We start from the raw sequence: 22,069 nt of genomic DNA, 5'->3' as shown, positions 1-22,069 counted from the left end.
CTGCTCAAAGAGACAGAGACAGAGAGAGACAGAGACATGCAGGGGGAGGGCAAGTTGTGCCAATTCACATTTCTACCAATAGTATAATAGTGTGCCATGCTTTCCACAACTCCTCAAACACTGACTATTCCTATTTTTTGTCATCTTTGGAAAGTTCCTGGTTGTGAGGTGAAAAACCAGGGCTGTTTTGATTTTTATTTCTGTTATTGTTAGTGATTTAGACTATTCTTTCACATCACTGTCAATAATTTGCAATTTTTTTGAGTACAATTTGTTCCCATCCTTTTATATGAATCTATTGGGGAATGGCTTCAAGTCTTACATATTTGTTAGTTGTCTACATGTATCTTATATACCAAACCTTTACCTCAGAAATCTGATATAAAGAATTTTTCTCATTTGAGCAATTCCTTTCTTATCCTTGTTGCATTGATTTTGTTTGTGAAGAAGCCTTTCAGTTTCACATAATGAAAATTATGTGTTATTTTGTTTATGGTTTTGAAATGTATATGATCTGTTTCTCTTCTAACTTTTTGTGGTATGATTTTGAGTATGAAGGCCACATATCTATTGCAAACTTATTGCACAATATGGCATAAAGTGTCATTCCAAGCCTACTTTCTGCCAGACTGCTTTCAAGTTTTTAAGTTTATTGAACACTAGGTTATTGATTCTGATTCTCCCTTGTCTAGTCTGTTCCAGTGTAGTTTCTCGCGGTCCATCTTTGTAATTCCCTGGGACTCAATTCCTTACTCATATAGAATGAGTGGGTTGGATTAAATCACCTCTTCCAGCTCTAAATCTATGTTGCTATCATCTTATAACTGCTCTTAAGGACTAGGATGCATATCACTTAGTTTGAGGAGACAATGCCTGACCTCAGGAAGCTTAAATTCTAATGAGGGCAGAGAACACATAAAAAGGGAACACATGAAACACATGAAAAGTAGAAGATGGGGGTAGGATATCTCTGTACAAGATAGCTGTACTGATGGACTAACTTAAGGGGCTTTGATTTATATATTTTAGTCTAGAAAATAGAAATTCTTTATCACCTTGTCTTTTTTTTTACATGTTTTTTTTCTTGTTATACTGAACTCTTTTAGGAAGCTTCATAGAAGTCTACAGTTTGATGTAATCAAGATAATGTCATTGTAAATAGGAATGAAGACTTAGAGAAATTCAACATCTATAGTAATCCCTCTCTCATTGAAATTCTCCATATAAACTCTTGCATATGCATGTAAATGAGCAAAGAAATCTCATGGTAGATTTCAAATGGAAATTAAAAGACTAAAAAAAAAATCCCACACCAGAAATAAAATGTCATTTTCACATGTAAAACTTCCTAGAGCAAACTTGAAGTGACTGATCATACCTGAAAAAACAATTTAAATTTTATTGATCTAAATGTTTACATATTCAGACCTTAAAATACCTCTCCACCTAAAAGTTATTTTCTTAAAAAATCAATCACTTCAGTTAAGAAAACATGCATAAAGTACAAATCAGGAAAGATTAAATAGATGGCTGTTAATAATTAAGTGGTAAAAGGAAAAAATATCTGAAGATAAAACTACTGTCTTCATATAACATTACCTGCTGAAGGCTGGACTTTACTTGGTTCTAGTTCTGATTTTGAAGGAGAAGTCTCTGTTGTAAATCGAAGTTGTTGATTTGGAACAGAAGGATAGAGTCTCTTCAGCACTTTTTCAATGAATACTGGAAAAGATAATCAATTTTAAAAATTAAATAGTTTTGTCCAGATTATATATTCTTTTAAAAATTATAATTTACATTCTAAAGAATTAATTGCAGGTGAAATGTTTTCATATTTTCCATGTGTGGGTTTCTTCTTTTTATCTTAATATTTAACCAACTTCTCTCCCTTAATGCTCCTGTTTCTTAATGATTCTTTTAGCTGAAATGTAGCCCAGGCAATTATTAACTTAGAAATTTTTGAGTTTATGTATTTGGTATAATTTAGTGCTAACTAAATGCCACCTCTGGAAAGCATATCTGAGCACAAGCTCATAAAGACAACAGGATTTCAAGATTATGTCAAAGACTAATGCTTCTTCTAATTCTCATGACTTCAAAGACAAATTTGCATACACACTTTTACTCAGACGGCAGAAGAAAATAAAAAGCCAGGATGATAAGGGCAGTACATATAGTTCATAGCAATATTAGCCAAGTTTGCCCTCAAACATCTTCCTAAAGTAATATAAACTAATTTAATAAAACTATAATTAAGGAAGAATCCTAGGATAGGTAAAATAGTCTTAACAAATATGTTGAGATTTTTTTAAATTGTTTTAGTTCACTTTCTCAACTGGATAGGAGAAAGTGTCAAAAATGAACAGATCTTTAAGACTTTTTGCAAGATGACATTAAAGAATTAAGAGTAGTCCTGTCCCAGATAAACTTAAAATCTAGTTAGAAATAGAATATACATAAAAACATTTTAAACCCACTTAAAAAGCAACATCAGAATAAATGGTTACATGGGAATTGTACTAACTGGAACTTGCTAGTGCTTTTATTAAATACACAAACACAATTCAATTTAATAAACATTTATTAAGCACCTATTGTGTGCCAGGCACTGTTTAAGCACTGGGGATACAGATAAACAAAGAAAGTCTATGCCCTATTTGTCCAGAATCTCTGTACAAGAGTGAGGGTAGTCAGGTATTTCCTGTCGGAGATGGCAGTCTCCGGGAAAGCAGTATCTCAGTGAAACTTTAATCCAACATCTTGTCATTTGGTAGATGCTTTGGAGACATGGATGGTGATTGGATTAATCAGAATTCTTCAATGTTATTTTTCTTTACAATGTTGCTGATCTTGAATAAATTGTTCTCCTGGTTCTCTCATAATTTCTAGTGGTGAAATAATATTCCATTACATTCATATACAACAATATGTTCAGTTGTGAACAATTGTGAAAAAGCAACAAAGCAAACACAATCTATAGCAACACTATATTAAAAACTCATATGAAGATGTTTCTCCACGAAAGTAGAATTAAGATTCAAAATTAGAACTCATACTAACGGCTTTACAGAACCAAGTTAGACACTGTCCCCGGCCCCTTTCCTTCCCCCCACATCCGTAGGAGAAAGTGACAAGGTTTCTAGAATACATGTACATAACTGCAATTTTTAAGCTACCGCTTAGCATTTTATAACAAATTTTGATTAGGCTTACCCATTTTTATTATTCAAAAGGCTTACCTCCCCTTAGACACCACCAATACCATTAGTACACTATATTAGTTAAGCTATTATGTTTATAGAAGTTTCAGTGTTAAGTGAATTTATTATATCCTATTTCTTTGAAAATTCAGCTTATTTGCAATATACATATTCTATTTAACCAAACCTTGATTAACCAAATCAACTTATTCTCTAACAATGGACAATAGATTAAACTATACAAACAAGTACAGTTAAAACTAAATATACTTAAAGGCCAAGGGGACATATAACAAAGAAAAAAGGGCATGCTGTATTTTAAAAAAATTGTTTGTTTGTTTGTTTGGGGGAAGGAAAGATGACACAGAAGGAAAAGAAGGACTGAGAAATTTCTTAAACAGGCAAGTTGAAGAGGCATGATGTTTCTTATTATGTTTTCCCAAAAGTACTGAATGTCTTCTTCAGTCTTCTGCCTCTCTCCTTTTTCTCTTTAGGTACTAGTAAAGGATATTCCCTTCAGGATTCCTTATGTTTTAGTCAAGGATTTTAAGAGCAGATGCTAAAACACAAGTATTTTGATTAAATCAGTGATGAACCTTTGCAAGAAGCTTGGTGCTGGCCTTCAGGGAGTTTACTCATTTGAGAGTTCCTTATCCCAATGAAATCACAAATCCAGTTCCCTATCCTTAAACAACAGTGCATCAACATAGTCATTAAATATTTTATGTAAATACCACTGCCCTACACTGTTAAACTCAGTATTAAAGATATTTTTTATGTTAGCAATCATTTTTTAAACCCATAAACTTTTCAATATAGAAAATTTGAAGACCAAGGAAGAATTTTTTTTCCAGATTAAAAAAAAAAAGGCATGTGAATGCAGAAAGTTCCACATACTTTTTTAAAGGAGACCTTTTTCCTTAGAAAGTTATCAACTTAAAATGAGATGCAATTCTATCAGGACACATCCTAACAACAAATATGTTGAATGCATCAATAGCTAAAAGGCTGTATGAAACATATGAATCCATATGAAACATCAATTCAAAAGTTTTACATAATGACTATAAACTTGTTGACAATTTCATATAAAAATTTTCCCACATGTCTGGTCAAGATCTATTTATGATTTTTAAGCCACATTGACATATGCCAGTTAAATAACTTATCCAGGCGGTCCTATTTATTCTGCAAATCTTTTCAGAATTTTTGATTACTAAACATCAATATTTTAAAATACCTATCAATATAATCATATTAATAATATAATAGCATAATAATTGTATTTTATTACAATTCTTGAGACATTGGATTGTCTTTCAGAAGAGCTAAAATGCAAATCCTTGGATCCTATAGTCTAAAAATATGGAACTGTTTCTATATTTATATTATATTCTATTATGCCATTATGTACTACAAAAAGGCAAAGAAATCATATTTAAATGGTAAATCAAATTATTGTTATTATAATGCACAACTCATAATACCCTAAAAATAGGGAGAGACCATAAAAAGTAAGAAGACTCTCACAAGAATCTGCTTAGTGTATATAAATACTATTTAAAAACAAAAATTAGTTTTTGATTGGTAGGTAAATTTAATTTAAATAAGTCAGCTTAAATTATGACTTAAATCACTTATTCCATGAAAATTTTTCCTACAGATCACATTCTTCATAGCTAAGAGATCAATGTTTTTCATATGTGGAAAGTACAGACTATGAAAGTTTTAAAGTAGAAATTTAATTTGATGCATTTCTTGATTAATTTCATGGCTATATTTATGTAGATATTTGTGAAATCACTTGGAAGTGAACCCTTTTTAAATCAAGAGGTTAATTATTGAAATTTCTGAGACCCCATATTAAGAAAATAACCACTCAAACCAGCAAACACTTAAATGGCTTAATTCACCTAAAACAATTTCACATATCCTATATATTTTCTCAAACAATATGTAAAGTGATTTCAAATGTACACATACATATACATGTACCAGTTTGGAGAAGAGGTATTTCTTAATTTTTAAGTTATTCAAATGAATTTGAAATATGTTTTCATGAACCAAAATTAGCCTATTTCATCAGGTCCAAAAGAGAAATAAATTAGATTAATTACCATTAGTACCCATAATAGCTATCAGAGACTAGCCTTCTGATACCTGCAAACATCTAGAACAGCTCTAAAACCAGAAGCAGACCATAACAAAATTTTGGCAGGAAGGAGCAGGCCCTGAGAAGCAGATAACAAAAATAGCTAAACTTCAATGACCTCAACATTACAACTGCTACATCGTGTGGGTAGTTAGTTCACTGACCAGACAGAAAGAATAATTGAAATAACTGACCTTTATATATCTCTTTAAATTTTAAAGTCCATTACAATCATTATCTCATTTAAGTTTCAAAACAACCCTTTGACGTAGGTACTACAAGTATTATTATTCCCATTTTACACCTGTGAAAACTGAGGTTCAGTTTTCACAGTCTAACAGCTAGTGTGAGGTAAAATTTGAACTCGGGTCTTCCTGACTCCATTACACCATGGAGCAATTCATAAAAAGTAACCCAGTTGGCTGCCATGCCTTTGAAAGGCCTGTTATTTGTGTGAAACAGGGAAATCAACAGCAGAAAAGACACGACAAAAATAAAGTGAAAATTAGTGGGAAGAGGACAGCGGTGATTACTCATCTTTACTATTACTATTACTCATCAGAGCTATTAGTATATTGGACTTTCATAATAAATATTTGTTGAGTGAATAAATGAAGCAGTGGCAATAACATATTAAGAGGCAAGCAAAAGATGCTCTAATAGCACAGAAGGAAGTCAACAACAGAAAGGAAAGACAAAATAACTCTGCAGTTTGGGGAAGCAAGCACCTAACTACACTTCGATAGTTCCTAAAAGCATAGCCATAACGGTTACCTATATTCATGCATTTAGGTATCAATTGTCACCTATACCTCAGAATCCCTGGAAGGCATACAGCATCTCTACATGTGTAGGAAAAAAGGCAGAGGACCCATGTCATATAGTAGCTACTTCTGCTTTTATAGTCAGTTAGTCAATAAGCATTTATTAAGAGCCTACTGTGTGCCAGACACAGTGCTAAGCACTGGGGATACAAAGATAGACAAATGACAGTCCCAGCTTTTGAGCTCACAGTCTAGTGGGTAAGACAACACGCAAACAACCATGTACAAACAAGCTATATACAGGATAAACAGGAAATAATAAATGGAAGGTGCTAGAATTAAGGGGGATCAGGACAGGCTTCCTACAGAAGGTGGGATTTTATCTGAGATTTGAAGGAAGCCTGAGATGCCAGCAGGTGGGAAAAGGAGAGAAAGCATTCTGGATATGAGGGAAATCCAGTGAAAATGCCCAAAGCTAAGAGATGGCCTGTATTGTTCAAGGCCAGTGTCATTGGAATGAAAAATATGTGTGCGGGGGGGAAGGGGTGAAACAAGGGAAGTGTAAGGTCTAAGACTGGAAAGGTATGTGAGGGTGGTAGGTCATGAAGGACTTTAAATGTGACAGCATATTGTATTTGATCCTGGAGGTGATAGAGAGCCACTGGAATTTATTGAGTAGGGGGTAGGTGTGGGGAGGGAGTGACATGGTTATACTTGAGCTTTAAAAAAATCACTTTGGTGGCTGAGTAGACTGGAGTAGGGAGAGATTTGCGGCAGGCAGACCCACCAGAAGGCTATTGCAATAGTCCAGATGTGAGGTGAAGAGGGTTTGCATGATAGTGGTGGTAAAGTCAGAGGCAAGAAAGGGATGCTGCAAAGGTGAAATCGACAGGCCTTGGCAACAGGATAGATATGGGGGTGTGACTGAGAAAGAGTAAGGAGTTGAAGATGCCACCTAGGTTGCAAGCCTTGGGGACTGGAAACATGGTGGTACCCTTAACAGTAATAGGGAAGTTAAGAAAGGGAGAAAATTTTTTTTTGAGAGGGAAAAGACAGAAGTTCAGTTTTTTGCAAGTTGAGTTTAAGATGTCTATAGGACATTGAGTTCAAGATGTCATAGGAAATTGGAGATAGGAAACTGGATGTCAGAAGACAGGTTAAGGTTGAATAAGCAGATTTCAAAATCATCAGCATAGTAATGATAATTGAATCCATGGAGGCTGATGAGATTACCAACTGAAATTGTATAGAGAGAAGAGGACCCAGGATAGAAGCCTATGGGACACCTAGGATTAATGAATGTGACCTGGATGAAGATTCAGCAAATGAATAAATACTGATTGAGGAGCAGTCAGATAAGTAGGAGGAGAACCAAGAGAGAGTAGTATCACAAAAACCTAGAGAGAAGAGAGTATCAGCAATAAGAGGGTGATTGACAGTGTCAAGAGCTGCAGAGAATCAAGGAGGATGAAGCAGATAAATACTGCACAGTATATTATGATAATTTGTAACATAATATTCATAAGGAATGATCCTTAGTTTCTAATAAAAGGTTACATTATATTTATTATATTCTACTTAAAGAAGCAATGGAAACTTAAGAGTCTATTTTGGAAAAATTTCTCTCTGACAATAGTTAAAAGTAAAGTTGTGGTACTTTTAGGATTAAACCTACAGCTACTTGGATAAACCTATGCTTATAAGGCCCAATTAATTCCCAGAAGATGTCAGTTAGCTGAGATTTTGCTCAAGCTACTAAAAAAAAAGAAAGAAAAAAAAACTTTCTTACCTTTTCCCATACACATTTTCCATGTAGGTTCTTAATTTAAAACAAATTAGTCCAAAGGAATTAAGTTTTCCATTATTATAATAAAAGCATATGCATCATCAAGAGAGGCAACTAAGGCATGGTGGAAAGAAAATGGTTCTAGAGTCAAAGGACTTGAGTTCAAATCCTACAGATGCTTATTAGCCATGAGACATCATGCAAGTCATATAACCTCTTTGGGAATCAGTTTAATCATCTAGTAAAAATGAAGAGACTGGACTTGATGGCCTCATACTTCAGGCCTAAATTTGGTATCATAAATTAAAATGAACTAGAGACAGTAAGAGATAAGTCATGAACACCATGTATTATTTATAAAGTTGTTCTAAAGAGGTTATCCAAATACATATCACATATAGCAATTATGATTATTCTGGGATATTTGAAATCTAATAACTTAGTGAAAACTATCTTTACATATATGTTGTTTATAAAATAACAAAAGCAAACAAATAAAAATAACCCTTAAATAACCCAAAAATATTTTTAAAATTTCTTCAATACATTTTTGGTGAAGATGGATGACATATATATATTTAAACATGGACTGTTGGATAAAAGGCTGGAGTTGGAGTCAGGAATATTTGGGTTTGAATTCTGCTTAATCTCTATTAGCCCTAGTTTCCTCATTTGCAAAATGGGGATAATTATGCCATGTACCTCACAAGATAATTGTGAAGATAAAATGAGATAATATGTGTAAAATATTTTGAAAATCTTTCCCTCAATCAACAGTTTTTATTGTAGTGGCATTTTGTTTAGGCAAAAACTTTTCCAAATTCACTAAACTGAAATGGTCTATTTTACTTCTGTCTTTTGTATAGTTAAGAAATCTTCTCATAGTTGTAGATGTGAGAGCTATTGCCTTACATTTTCCTCTAATTTTTTATGCTGTGATTTTTCAATCAGTAAATGAAAAAGATTTATTAAGTGCCTACTATGTGCCAGTTCTGTGCAAAGAACTAAGAATAAAAACATGAAAGGAAAACAGTCCTTGCCCCCAAAGGATATCTATTCTATAAGGAAGACAAAATGTAAACATAAAGACATATGCAAGCTATATACAAAATGAATACAAGAAAACATTGGGAGGGAGGCCACTAGTAGCTGAAGTAGTAGGTCAAAATAATATCAGGAAAGACCTCACACAGCAGATGATACTTGATTTTCGTTTTGATGGAAACTAGAGATTTCTAGAGACAGAGATAAGGAAATTACTGTAGTCACAGGGGACAATCAGGATAAAACCATGGATATAGAGGATAAAGTGACATGTACAAGGAACAAACAATAAGTAGAGCAGTATGACTAGAACACAAAGTATGTATAAGGAAGTAATGCGTAGGGAGACTAAGAAAGAGCCAGGATGTAGAGATTTAATTCCAAACATGGGAGTTTAAACTCTATCCCAGAATTAATGGAAGCCACTAGAGTTGAGTAAGGCCATAGTCATTATAGGTGGAAGGGGATGGCAAAGTCAGACCTCCACTTTAAGAAAATCAATTTGGCCACTATATAGAGAATGTATTAGCCCTGTAAGTGAAGCAGAGTTTTTATGTAAAAAATATTGTGAAAATAGGAAGGAGGAAAACTGAGAGAAGGTTGTCAGATTTAAAAATTAAGAAAACACTGGTAACATTGGAGAGGGTAGTATCCCTTGAATTATAACATCAGAAGCCAAACTTCAAATGGTTGAGGAGAAAAAAAGTAGAGGTAAAGATTATAGACAGTGTTTTCAAGGAGTTTGGCTGAGAAGAGAAAGGGGAGAGAAACATTTGATAATACCTAGTGCAGATGGTGGGATACAGTGAACTTTTTTTTAAAAGTTGGCATATACTTTAGTATGTTTGTAGGCACCAGAGAAGGAACTAGTAGATAGGGAGAGACTGAAGATGGAGGGGGAGTATAACAAAGGTGGTTGGCCTTGGTAAGGAGAATGGATACTTCATCAGGGACAGGAGTAAAGGAGGAGCTAGTAGGATATTATGTTAATGGTATATGAGATGAGAAGGAAGGATTGTGAGATGAGGAGGAAAGAAAAAAAGAATTCACAGGCAAATGGTCTTGAACTTCTCAGTCAAATATGAATTAAAGTCTTTAGCTGAGAGGTTAGTGAAAGAGCATTGTGTGGGAAGTTTGAAGACTGAAGAAAAAATGTGGAACAGCTATTGCGGTGAAAAGGATAGAGGATTAGGGAGGAGAATAAGTGAGTGAGCTTTGGAAAACAGCATAAATTTGTAGTCAGCATAGATTTGCGCTTTCCACTAGCTCCATTCGTTAGCTTTTAAGAGAGCAGGAGAAAGTTAGTTGAGGCAATCCAGGGCTGGTGTTTGGAAAGACATGAGCAGTAATGAGACAAAGGATCGAGGAACTTGAGAGTAAAAAATAACACAGAATTGAACTGGCTGTCTAGAGTAGAGTATTGAGATAGGGAAAGGAAGATGGCATAATCAGATCAGGAATGGTAGCCTCAGAAAGTAATGAAAGGCAGAAGAACTGGGGATCATAATGAGGATGAAGAATAGATTTAATAAGAATAAGGAAGAAGGAGAGATGGAATGATAAGATAGTGAGTAAATAAAAGGATTTCAAAATTCTCCGTCATGGAGGTAAAGCACTTTAGATATTGGCAAGATAATCCATGTGTGTAGCCAAGGTAGAACACATGAATAGCTCATGGGAGCTAAGTAGACTGAAGGACTAGAAGATTAGACTATCTGAGGGAACATCAATGCATATACTTAAGTCCCTTAGTCGGAGGGCAAGAGAGGGATAGGGAGAGTCAGGCATTTAATTTATTGAAAAAAAGTGGAAAGATAACTTGAGGGTAGGGAAAAGTAGGTAGCCACTAGGATCTAGACTGGGTGAAAAATCTGGATACAGTGAATCTTAAAGGAAGAGAGGTTGTGGGATGATAGTGGTATAAAGTCTTGAAGTGGCAATGGGGAACAAGAAGTAATTCCAACTCCAACTCTGGAATAAATGAGCCATAGAAAGTACGATCAATACTGGAAAGGATGTCCAAGTCTCAGCAAGATACAGAAAATGGGAAAAAAAATCATGAGAAACAAAGGTCTAAAATGAAAAGAATTTTGCAAATTATACTGTGGGACTGCCAGAGGGCACAGGTAATAGGGACAGATAGACTTGAGTGGGATATTATGAAAGGACTGAGGTGGAGGGGGATGAGAGAGCAGAGAAGGAAATCAAGCATCACAGGAATCAGTAGTGCAAGAGAGATGAGAACTTGCTAACAATTGGGGAATCAGTGCAGGCAGAGTGCCAGTGGATAGAAGGAGCTCCACTGATGAAGAATTCAAAGTATAATGTTCAAGGATTTGCTATGGCTTTATGGCTAGTGCCTGGCATAGTGGCCATCAGACACTAGAGGGACACTATTACCAACAATAGGATTGACCTTGCCCTCTTCTTATTTCTATTCCCTTTTGGTCTTTTCTGAATTATATTCTCCCATTTATAGACTGTATTCTTAGATGTTCCTTGTTTATTCTATAGTGCTCATTAAAGGTAGAACTTGACTACTAGATTTGACCTCTATTACATTTCTATGTTAGCACATTTACAGATTTCACCCCATTCTCTCTTTATATTTACATTGAAAACTTCTGTACTACCTCCCTCCTAGAAGAAAACGGTTAAATTATTCACTATTTAGTTCAAACAATACCTTTACCCCAATCATTTACCATTCCCCAGAGTCAGATTCAACAAATGTTTATTAAATGCTTACTATGTAAAAAAAAATATGCTTACTGTGTGCCAGGTACTGTGCTAAGTGGTAAAGATACAAAGAAAGGCATAAGACAATGCCTGCCTTCACAGAGCTTACAATATAATGGGGGAGAAAATTCACAAAAAGTAACTGCAAATGGGTTGGAGGAGGCTCTCTTATTATTTTTCTAATTACACATAAAAACAATTTTTAATATTAATTTTTTTAAATTTTGAGTTCCAAATTCACTCCCTTCCTACCTCCCTTCCCCAAGATGGTAAGCAATTTGATGTTTTATATGGCTACTTGGTTCATTGTGGAACATGATAAATTCATGCAGCTGGGGTAGGAAATTATCTGAAGAGGTGTGAGTTTCTGAGTTGATTTCTTCTTACAGAATGACAAGTTTCAGAGATACCAAGTCCAGGAAAGGTGATGAACCAGAAATAACGAGAATTCTATGAGTGCCCTCCTTAAATGGTAGAGGATCAAGGAGGAGCTCCCAGATGTTCCCCTCCCACCTTTTCCAACCAGAGATGGAGAAGGGTCCCACGGGCAGGAGTTGTGAGTTTCCAAGTTGATTTCATATTGCAAATCAATGAGTTTTTAGAAAGCATGAAGTCCAGAAAAGTTGCCAAGTGGGAAATGGTAAGGAGAATTCCCTGGGTGCTATCCTTAAATTATGGAGGATTTCTACAATGTCCATTCCCTACCTTCTCCCATCAGAGGGAGGAAAAGATCCTAAAAGCAGGGAGTCCAAGACTCTTAAAACTAGAGTATCTTATATTTGAATCTATATACTCCCTGCAACACTGATTTCTGGTCCCCTCCTTGGAGACAGTCCTAGGAAGAGCAACACTTGTTTAGGAAATGTAGTTTCCTGTTGGGTCTTGACACCCCAGAGGAAAAAAAAAACATTAAAAAGCCTCTGTTTCTCACCAAATACAGAAAGCTTTCTTCTTCTACCCTAATAACATTGAAATTCTTTAATTAAGCCTTTTAATTTTACCTCTTCAACTAAGACACATCATCCTTTCCTCTCCTCCTCCACCATCTCAGTCCCTTCCCTCTACTGCTCTTACCCTACTCTCAGAGGTCGCCACTTACTGAGAAAAGTCACACTGTCCCTTCTCTGCTCCCCTCTATCTCTTGCCTTCCCTCAATACTCAAAGGATTTACCATTGAGCTATACTTCCTATGATGGATACCAATTTACTTTAAGGGGAACACAGGATTTTGTACCTCTTCTTTTTCCTTTTCCTGACTCCTTACCTTAACAATCCTTCTTGCAGGGTTGATTATGAAAACAAAACCAAAAACCAATTAACATTATAAACAGGAAGTAACAGGAAATCATAAAAAAAATCACACAAGATTATGCAGCAATTATTATAAACAAAAGGAAACCTTGGACTTTGATATACCAAATGGCAAAAGAAAAGACCTTGGAAATAATTTATGTAATATTGGACTTAATCATTCTTAAAAAAATAAACTAAACATGTTACTTTATCCTATATTATTATATTCGGTTTTATGGGATAAATTAACTGATGTCTTTAATGAATATCTGTGTAAACATATCAAATTAGCAAAGAAGCTATAATATAATATTCAAAAGATTAACAACAACCAGGTCTGATTTATACCTAAAACATTTATACCAAAAGATTAGTGGTGACTAGATTGAAAGCATACCAAAAAGTACAGCATCAGTTTAACATTAGTAAAATTATAAACATAATAGAGCATATCAATAACAAAAATAATAAAAATCTCATGAGTACATCATAAATATTCACAGAAAAAACTTTTAACAACTCATTTATATTAAAAACAAAAGGCACAGGAATAAATGGATCTTTCCTTATTATGTTATCAATCATATAACTAAGTCAAGAGCTGAAATTCTTTGTAAGAGAAAAACACTAGTGACTTTTCCAATGAGATCCAATAGTAAAGTGATGAGGTTCATTATTATCCCTATTATTTGACAAATTCTGGAAATTCAAACTATAGCAATAAGACATATAAGACACACAAACAAGAATAGTCAAGAAGAAACAAGATTATCACTATTTGCACATGACATGATATATAGGGGACCCTAGGGATTTGATCAAAATTAACTTAAACAATAACTTCAATAAAGTCAGTCAGTCAGTAAACAATTACTAAGCACCTACTACTGTGTGTCAGGCAGTGTGCCAGGTATTGGGAAATACAAAAAGTGGCAAAAGACAGTCTCTGCACTCAAGGAGCTTACAATATAGGAGAGGGGGCAACAGGTAAACAGACACAAATAAGCTACATACAGGATAAATAGGAAATAACTAAGAGAAGGAAGACACTAGAATTAGAGAGAATGGGAAAAAGTTACTATAGGAGATGAGGTTTTACCTGGGACTTAAAGAAAGATAGGGAATGAAATAGGTGGGAATAAAGAGGGAGAGCATTCTAGGTATGGGAGACAGCCAGAGAAAATGCCCAAAATAGAGAAATGGAGAGTCTTGGGGAATAGCAAGGAGGCCAGTGTCACTGAATCAAAGACTATGTGCCAAGGAATAAAGTATAAGAGAATTGGAATGGTAAGAGGGGCCTAGGTTAAGAAGAGTGTTGAATGCCAGAGGATTTGTATTTGACCTTGAAGGTGATAGGGACCCACTGAAGTGGAATATAAAAGTGAACCCACAAAAATCATCAGTCTTTCTGTTAATTACTAACAAAACCCATCAGGGGAGAAAGAGAAAGAAGTTTCACTGGAAATAACTATACAGTTACACTTATTACACTGTTAATACTTAAATCTGCACTTAGATTTTTGAGATACTCTGCATTTATAAAACAGTAATCATTTGATGATGAAGATTGTACAAAAGTGGCATCGGAATGAATAGAGAGAAAGTGTTAGATGTAAGAGATGTTGTGGAGGTAGAAAGTGGAAAGCTTTGGCAACTGATCAGATATATGAGGTCAGGGAGAGTGAGGAGTCAAGCACAATGCCTAGGCTATAAATAATATGAACCTGGAAAAATGGTAGTACCTTTGCCAGAAACAGGTAAGTTTAAAAGAGGGAAGTGTTTGAAAAGAAAGACAATGAGTTTACTTTTGTACATACTAAGTTTGAGAAGTCCCTGGAACATTGGTCTGAAATGTCCATAAACAATTGATAACATGGGAATGAAGGTAAGGAGAGATTCTGGGGCTAGATATGGGAGTTGATGTGGTTACCAAGAGAGCAAAGAGAAAGGACTGAAGAGGGCCTGAACCAGAACCCTGGGGAACACACAGTTAAGGAGGATGAGAATGAATGATGAGTCATCAAAATACCAAAAGTATTTAGTAAAGATTACCAAAATAACATCATGTTTAGTAAGCCCAAAGACACTAACTACAAAGCTAAGGTAGTGCTGATCTTTTTTGGACACTTTTTGAAAACTGGAAAGCATTCTGTCAGAAGTTTTGTTTAGATCAATGTCTTAAACAATTTATCACAATAAGTTGCAAACAGATATATGATTGAAATGTAAATTGAAATGTAAAATTCTTATTAAACCAGAGAGGGAAAGGAGATATATTTCACAGCTATAGCTAAGGGCAGAAATCTTAAAGGGACAGAAATGATTATAAAACAGAAAAGGAACAATTTTGATTGCATAACACTAAAAGGCTTTTTGCAGGAGCAAAAAATCATTGCAGCCAATTGCTCTAATAAAGGTCAGATATCCAAGATAAATATATTTTGCTACAAATATTGTTATAAACAAGAGCCATTCCCCAGCAAACTAGTGTTCAAAGTATATGAAGAAATAGTTTACTGATTTTAAAAATGTAAGCTATAAACTACAGAAATGTCTATCAAAACAACTTAGTTTCCACTTCATATCTATCAGATTGGTAAAGACAACAAAAGATGAAAATGGCAGTTGTTGTAGAACATATAATCATAGATCTTGAACTGAATAAAACTTTGGAGACCATCTAGTCCAATACTTTAAATCTGCAGAGGAGTAAACCCAGATTCAGGAAGTGACTTCCTCAAAGTGACCTCCTCAAAGTCATATAAGTCTAAGTGTCAAAGGCAGGACTTAAACCCAGGTCCTTTGATTCCTGAATGAATGCTCTTTCCACTAAATCATGTCACATAGGTAAAATAAACCAAATAGAAAAATACAACTGAGATGGCAAAAATATAAGAAATGTTTTCTAAGGATCAATAGACAAGTGCTATTTAAGTGAGACAAAGAGACAGGAAGAGAAGAAAATGAAACTATAAATTTAAAATTGAGAAAATGGCATTCACTACAAATAGAGAACAAATAAAGGAAATTGCAAAAAGACAGAAATTATACCTGACTATATGCCAACAAACTTGAGAAAATGAGATGAAACTGATAAATATTTTTTAAACTGTCAATCAACCAGGTTAATAGCATAGTAAATAAAGAAACTGAACAACCTGATGTCTAAAAAGAGAAGTTAAACAGCCAGAAATGAATTCTTAAAGTAAGAACCCTCAGGTTCAGATGAAATTATAAGTGAATTGTATCAAATATTTTAATTAACCACTCTGCTACTCAATCAGTTCTTCTTCTATTCTTGAAAAAATACCTTACCAAACTTTACCTATGGGATAAATTTGGCTCTGCTACCCAAACAAGGGAAGAACAGAAAACTATATGTATATATGTATATGTATATGGGTGTATATATACATATATATACCTATAAACATATGTATATATAAACTTATGAATGATAGAAAATATTGAATAAATTATTGACATAACTGTTACAGCTCTCTACACATTTAAGTTTATTGCTGTGCTTTGTTTTTATATTACGAACATTTACAGATTACCTCTATTTCATGAGAGTCCTTGAAATGAAGTAAAATAATTAAGTAAAAAATGATACAATTACCCCACCTGAAAGTAGATACAACATTCCATATCTGTAGTACCCTCCAACTCTTTTTTTTTTCATGAACAGAAATATATTTTCTTTCCCTCCCACTTCTTTTGGAAAAAAAAATATGTCTTATAACAAAAGGCATAGTAAAGCAAAAGAAATTCCCTCAAAGGCTGTATATGTGATATATGTGTATGTATATGTAATAATAACTTATACATGTATGTTGTTGTTCATTCATTTCACTGCGTTGACTCTTCAGGATCCCATTTGAGGTTTTCTTGGCAAAGATACTGGAGTGGTTAGCCATTTTCTTGTCCAGCTCATTTTACAGATGAGGAAACTGGGGCAAATAGGGTTAAGTGACTTGCCCCAGGTCACACAGCTAATAAGTGTCTGAGGTCAGATTTGAACTTGGGAAGATGAGTCTTCTTGACTCCAGGCCAGACACTCTCTCCACTGCACCACCTAACTGACCATATGTGTGTGTGTGTGTGTGTGTGGGTGTGTGTGTGTATGTATGCATGCATGTGTATGTATGAATACAGACATATATTTATATAGGTGTATGTGCATGTCTATCTCTACACACACACACGTCTCATTCTCCACACTAAATATATCACCTCTTTGTAACGGATAGCTGGTTTCATCATTGAGCCTCTGGAATTATGAACGGTGATTATACTTACAGTTCTTGCAAGGTTGTTTTTATAATTCCACTACTGTTTCTTAAATAAGTTTTTATTGATATTTTGTTTCTTACATCACCATAGTATTCCATGTATTTCTCTCCCTCTCTTCCCCTCCCTGAGAGCTATCCTATATGACAATTAGTATTTTTAGAAAGGAAAAAAGGGGAAAAAAAGTTGGTACAAATGATTGATAAATTGCAAACATTTGAAAATACATGCAGTATGTAAAACTTGTGGACCTCTCCTCTTCGCAAAGGAATAGGTTAGGGTTGTCTTCTCATATCTCTTCATATGAGTACCACTTAATCTTTATAACCGTGTTACATTTACTTTTGTGTATGTGTGTGTCTCATTCCTTCCTCGTACATTGTTGCAGTTACTATGTATATTCTTTTCTTGGCTCTTTTTTTTCTTTTTGGTGAGGCAATGGGGGTTAAGTGACTTGCCCAGAGTCACACAGCTAGAAAGTGTCAAGTGTCAGAGGTCACACTTGAACTCAGGTCCTCCTGACTCCAAGGCCACAGCTCTATCCACTGTGCTACCTAGCTGCCTCTTGGTTCTACTTACTTTGTTCTAGACCTTTCCATGCTTCTCTGTACATATCACATACATAATTTCTTATAGCACAGTAATATTACATTAAGTTACAACAATTTGTTTAGCCATTCCCTAATTGATTAGCATCTACTTTATTTCCTGTCCTGATGACCTGTCTTACTCCCTCTGTTTCTCAGTTCTCTGGCTTGGCACTGGAAGTCCAAAGCCTGTTTTCCTCAGCACTGGAAAATCACAACTTTGTAGCACAGGTGCTTCTGGGTTGTAGGCCCTGGCAGGCTTTTGCTGTGGCAAAGCTGGCTGTTGAGCACCAAGCAAATTTCCATAGCTTGGAACTGGGGTCTCCATGACACTGGAAAAAGAGAGGGAGGGACTAGAGTGCAAAGGTGGATTTTGATATAAGCCTGAGTGTGTCCTTAGGTCTGCTAGTCCAGCCTCACTGCTAGTAGTGTAGTAGTGTAGGGAAGGTGTAATGAATGAGCTCAGGGTCAAGTGAATGTTAGTTTCTAGGTGTTTTCTTTTTAATACTGTCTTTTGGATTCTGGGTGTCCTAGACCATGAAGCAGTTGAAGTTGTTTTATCTTTGTGGCATAATTTCTGTTTGGGAGAGATTCGAGGGGTTGTGGGAATAGGAGAAAATGTCTAGTTCACCATCTTCTTGCTCATATGACCCTGAAGTCACAGTGATATATTTTTTAAATTATTTATTATTACCAGAATACAAGAATGCTTCAACATTAAGAGAAACAGTAGATAATTTTCTTTGTTTTGGTCTAGACCTGTTTGGGTCTGGCACTAATGCTTGGAGAAAAGAGCTCGAACGCTTTAGGACTTCTTTTCCCCAAAACAAGAATAAAGAAGTAGACAATTTCTGGGTTCTACATAATTTAGCATTAGGTCAACTGGGCCTTGAATTTGTCTATCTACTGTGCCCTCCAGACCCCTAGGCACTGCCATATGACCTGCCCTACCACCACAAGAAGGCCTTGTCATCTACCTTCCTGTAGCACTCTATGGATCACTAGGCCTTTCCATCTGCTCTTTAATTTAAGCCTCTAATATGTATCATCTCCCTTAATTAGAATATTAGCTCCTTGAGAACAGGAACTTCCTCAGTTTTCTATTTGCATTCGCAGTACTTAGCAAAGTACTTGTCATGATTATATCAAGACAGAAAAAAACCCTTTGATAAAACATTGCACTAATTGATGTTTTATAACCCTCCTAAAAAGCACAGGAATGGAAGCATCTTTCCTAAATGTGATCTAAAGTTTTCATTTTTAAAAAAGCTTGCATTATTTGAGAAAAACAACAATAAATAAAAATAAACACACACACTATAAGTTTTTACAATAAGATCACAGAAAAACAAATATGCCCATTGTTTTAGAGGATGTTCAAAAATGCTAGGTATAAAAAAAATTGAGGAAATACACATAGGAAAAAAGAGGGGAACAGTAATCTGCATTTGCAGGATTTGGTATTTTGCTTCAAAAAATCTAAGGATGGAAAAATTAATTGAAAGAATTAATAACTTAGTAGAGTAGAAAAATATGAAATAAATCCAGAAAAATAAATCTTACTAAATATTTCTCAGAAAATTCAGCAGGAAGAACTACAAAGAAAAATTCCTTTCAAAATATCTACAATATACATAAAATATTTGGGATGTCAATCTAGCAAGACACAATTGCTAGCTGTACAATCTCAATTACAAAATACTACAGAAATAAAGGAAGACCTAAAATAACTGGAGAGACATCCATGTTCATGGCCAGGCCAATAGAAGGGAAATGATGATGCTATCTCAATTAATTTACAGATTTAGCACCACAGAAAATTGCCATAGGGTCACTTTATAAAACTAGATGAAACAACAACAAAATTCATTTTGAGGAGCAAAAGGTCAAGAGGAATAATGGGGAAAAGAAGAAAACAAGGGAGGCTAACATTAGAGGCAACTAAGTGGCTCTAGAATTCTGGACCTGGAGTAAGAAAGACCTGAGTTCAAAACCCATTTAAGATACTTCCTAGCTGATATCCCCTAATCCAGGGGTGGGGAACCTGTGGCCCTCTAGGTCCTCAAGTGGCCCTTGGATTGTATCCAAACTTCACAGTACAAATCCCCTTAATAAAAGGATTTATTCTGTAAAACATAGGCTCGGTCAAAAGGCAGCCCCCAAGGATCTAGAAGGCCAAAGGTGGCCTCAAGGTCACAGGTTTCCCACCCCTGCGCTAACCTCCTTCAGTCTCAGTTTTCCCATCTGTAAAACAGATAATAATAATACCCATTTCATAGGGTAGAGATGATGATAAAATGAGATTATAACTTTTTGAACCTCAAAGTGCTATACAAATGCTAGTAATTAACATTAAAATTATGATATCTCAAATTATGTAATAAAGTAGTGATCCTTAATGCTATTTGCTACTGGTTGAAAAACAAGACAAAACAAAACAAGAAAATGGAACAGTGTAATAGAGTAAGCAAACAACACTCACAAAGGATTGACTCAAAGCTTATCCACTGTTCAATAAACCAAAAAACATAATGTACTAGGGAAAGTACTTCCTAATTAATAAGATTGCCTGGGAAAATTTGGGGAGCAATTTTGAAAAAAAAATTGATTTTAACCAACTATAATCTTATACCACATACCACAATGAACTTCAAAAGGAAAAATGACCTAAATATAAAAGGTCATCATTTGTTCAGTCATTCCCCAATTTAAGACCACCTCCTAAGTTTCCAATTCTTTTCTTTTTTCTTTTAATTCTGGTGGGGAATTTTTAAATAACTTTGACTTATTAAAAATTTAAAAAAACCTTTTACATAACAAAGTCAACAAGAAAAGCTGTTCATGGAGAACATCAATTGTGTTTGGTAAAAATCTACCCCAGATAAATGTGTGTGTACATGTGTATGTCCCACTCTAATCTTCAATCTCCCTGGGATTTAATTCCCTAATCTTTAAATTGCAAACATTTCATAGCTCATTCACAAGGTGATTATTAGAAATAAAAAGAACAATAATCTTACTTCATAATAATATAACACTACAACACAAGCTTATTATTTGCCTACTTTGTGCAGAGATTTGTAGTAGTTGCTGAGAGAGAGAGAATGTGTAAGTTATGTTAAGTATATCAAAGCAAAATGTACTATATGAAGCAAGGGATTAGAGGCTGGAGGTCCATTAGAGTTGGAGAAAAAAGATTTGGGAGTTATCTGTATAGAGGTGGTAGTTAAAGCTGTAAAAGTGAATGAGTTTAAATGAACAAGGTGAAATCACAGCAAAACCAGAAGAAATAAAAAGAATAATCAGAACATATTATGCACAGTTATAGGCTAACAATACTGAGAACACAAAAGGTATAGATGAATACCTTCAAAAATATAAAATACTCAAACTATCAAAAGACCAGATAAAGATCTTAAATAACCCAATCTCAGAAAAGGAAACTGATCTAGCTGTAAAAGAAAGACCAAAGGAAAAAACTCCTAGATTTGATGGATTCATGGGAGAACTCTATCAGGCCTTTAAAGAACAGCTAGTACCCATAGTGTTAACTTTGGTAGTTCACAAAGTATTTTCAAAAATTGAGAAAGAACTATATACCAGAATCCCTTTATGAGACAAATATGGTCATAATATCTAAACTAGGTGAAGATAAAACACAAAAAGAAAACTATAGGCAATATCATTAATGAACAGTAACTCAAAAATTTTAAACAAACTCCTATATAGTAATTTATCTAAGATTATAGTAATTTATCTACAAAGTCATTCATTATAATCAAGTGGGATTGTACGAGGGATACAAGAACGATTCAACATTAGGAAAACAATCAACATAATTATATTAAAAACCAAAACATCCAAAACCACATGATCATTTCAATAGATATAGAAAAAGGCTTTGACAAAGTATGATACTCCTTTAGGCTAAAAACCCTAGAAAGTATAGGTAAAGAGGGACCTTTTATTAATACCATTCAAGTAGCTATCTAAAACCAAAAGCAAGCATCATATGCAATGGGAATACACTACAACCTTTCCCAATAAATACAAGAGTGAAGCAAGGATGCCAACTTTCCCCATTATTATTTGATAGAGTTCTAGAAATGCTAGCAATAGCAATAAGATAAGAGAAAGGAATTAAACGAATAAATGTAGGTAAGGAGGAGATAAAACTAGCCCTGTTTGCTGAAGATATAATAGTTTGCAGG

At 34.6% G+C, this 22,069-nt stretch overlaps 1 protein-coding gene across 2 annotated transcripts in view; it reads right to left on the bottom strand.

Moving 5' to 3' along the window:
• Positions 1-22,069, bottom strand: part of ERICH1 (glutamate rich 1) — a 94,420-nt gene that overhangs the window by 56,722 nt on the left and 15,629 nt on the right. For both annotated transcript variants that reach the window (XM_020973012.2, XM_020973013.2), the window contains exon 2: positions 1,600-1,722. In XM_020973012.2, the coding sequence (XP_020828671.1) occupies positions 1,600-1,722 (123 nt within the window). The remainder of the gene's footprint in view (positions 1-1,599; positions 1,723-22,069) is intronic.

This window comes from Phascolarctos cinereus, unplaced genomic scaffold (assembly GCF_003287225.1).
Source record: "Phascolarctos cinereus isolate Bilbo 61053 unplaced genomic scaffold, phaCin_HiC Scaffold_2;HRSCAF=192, whole genome shotgun sequence".
Taxonomy (NCBI): Eukaryota; Metazoa; Chordata; class Mammalia; order Diprotodontia; family Phascolarctidae; genus Phascolarctos; species Phascolarctos cinereus.
Note: the sequence above shows the minus strand (reverse complement) of the source record. Positions and strands in the feature narration are given on the sequence as shown.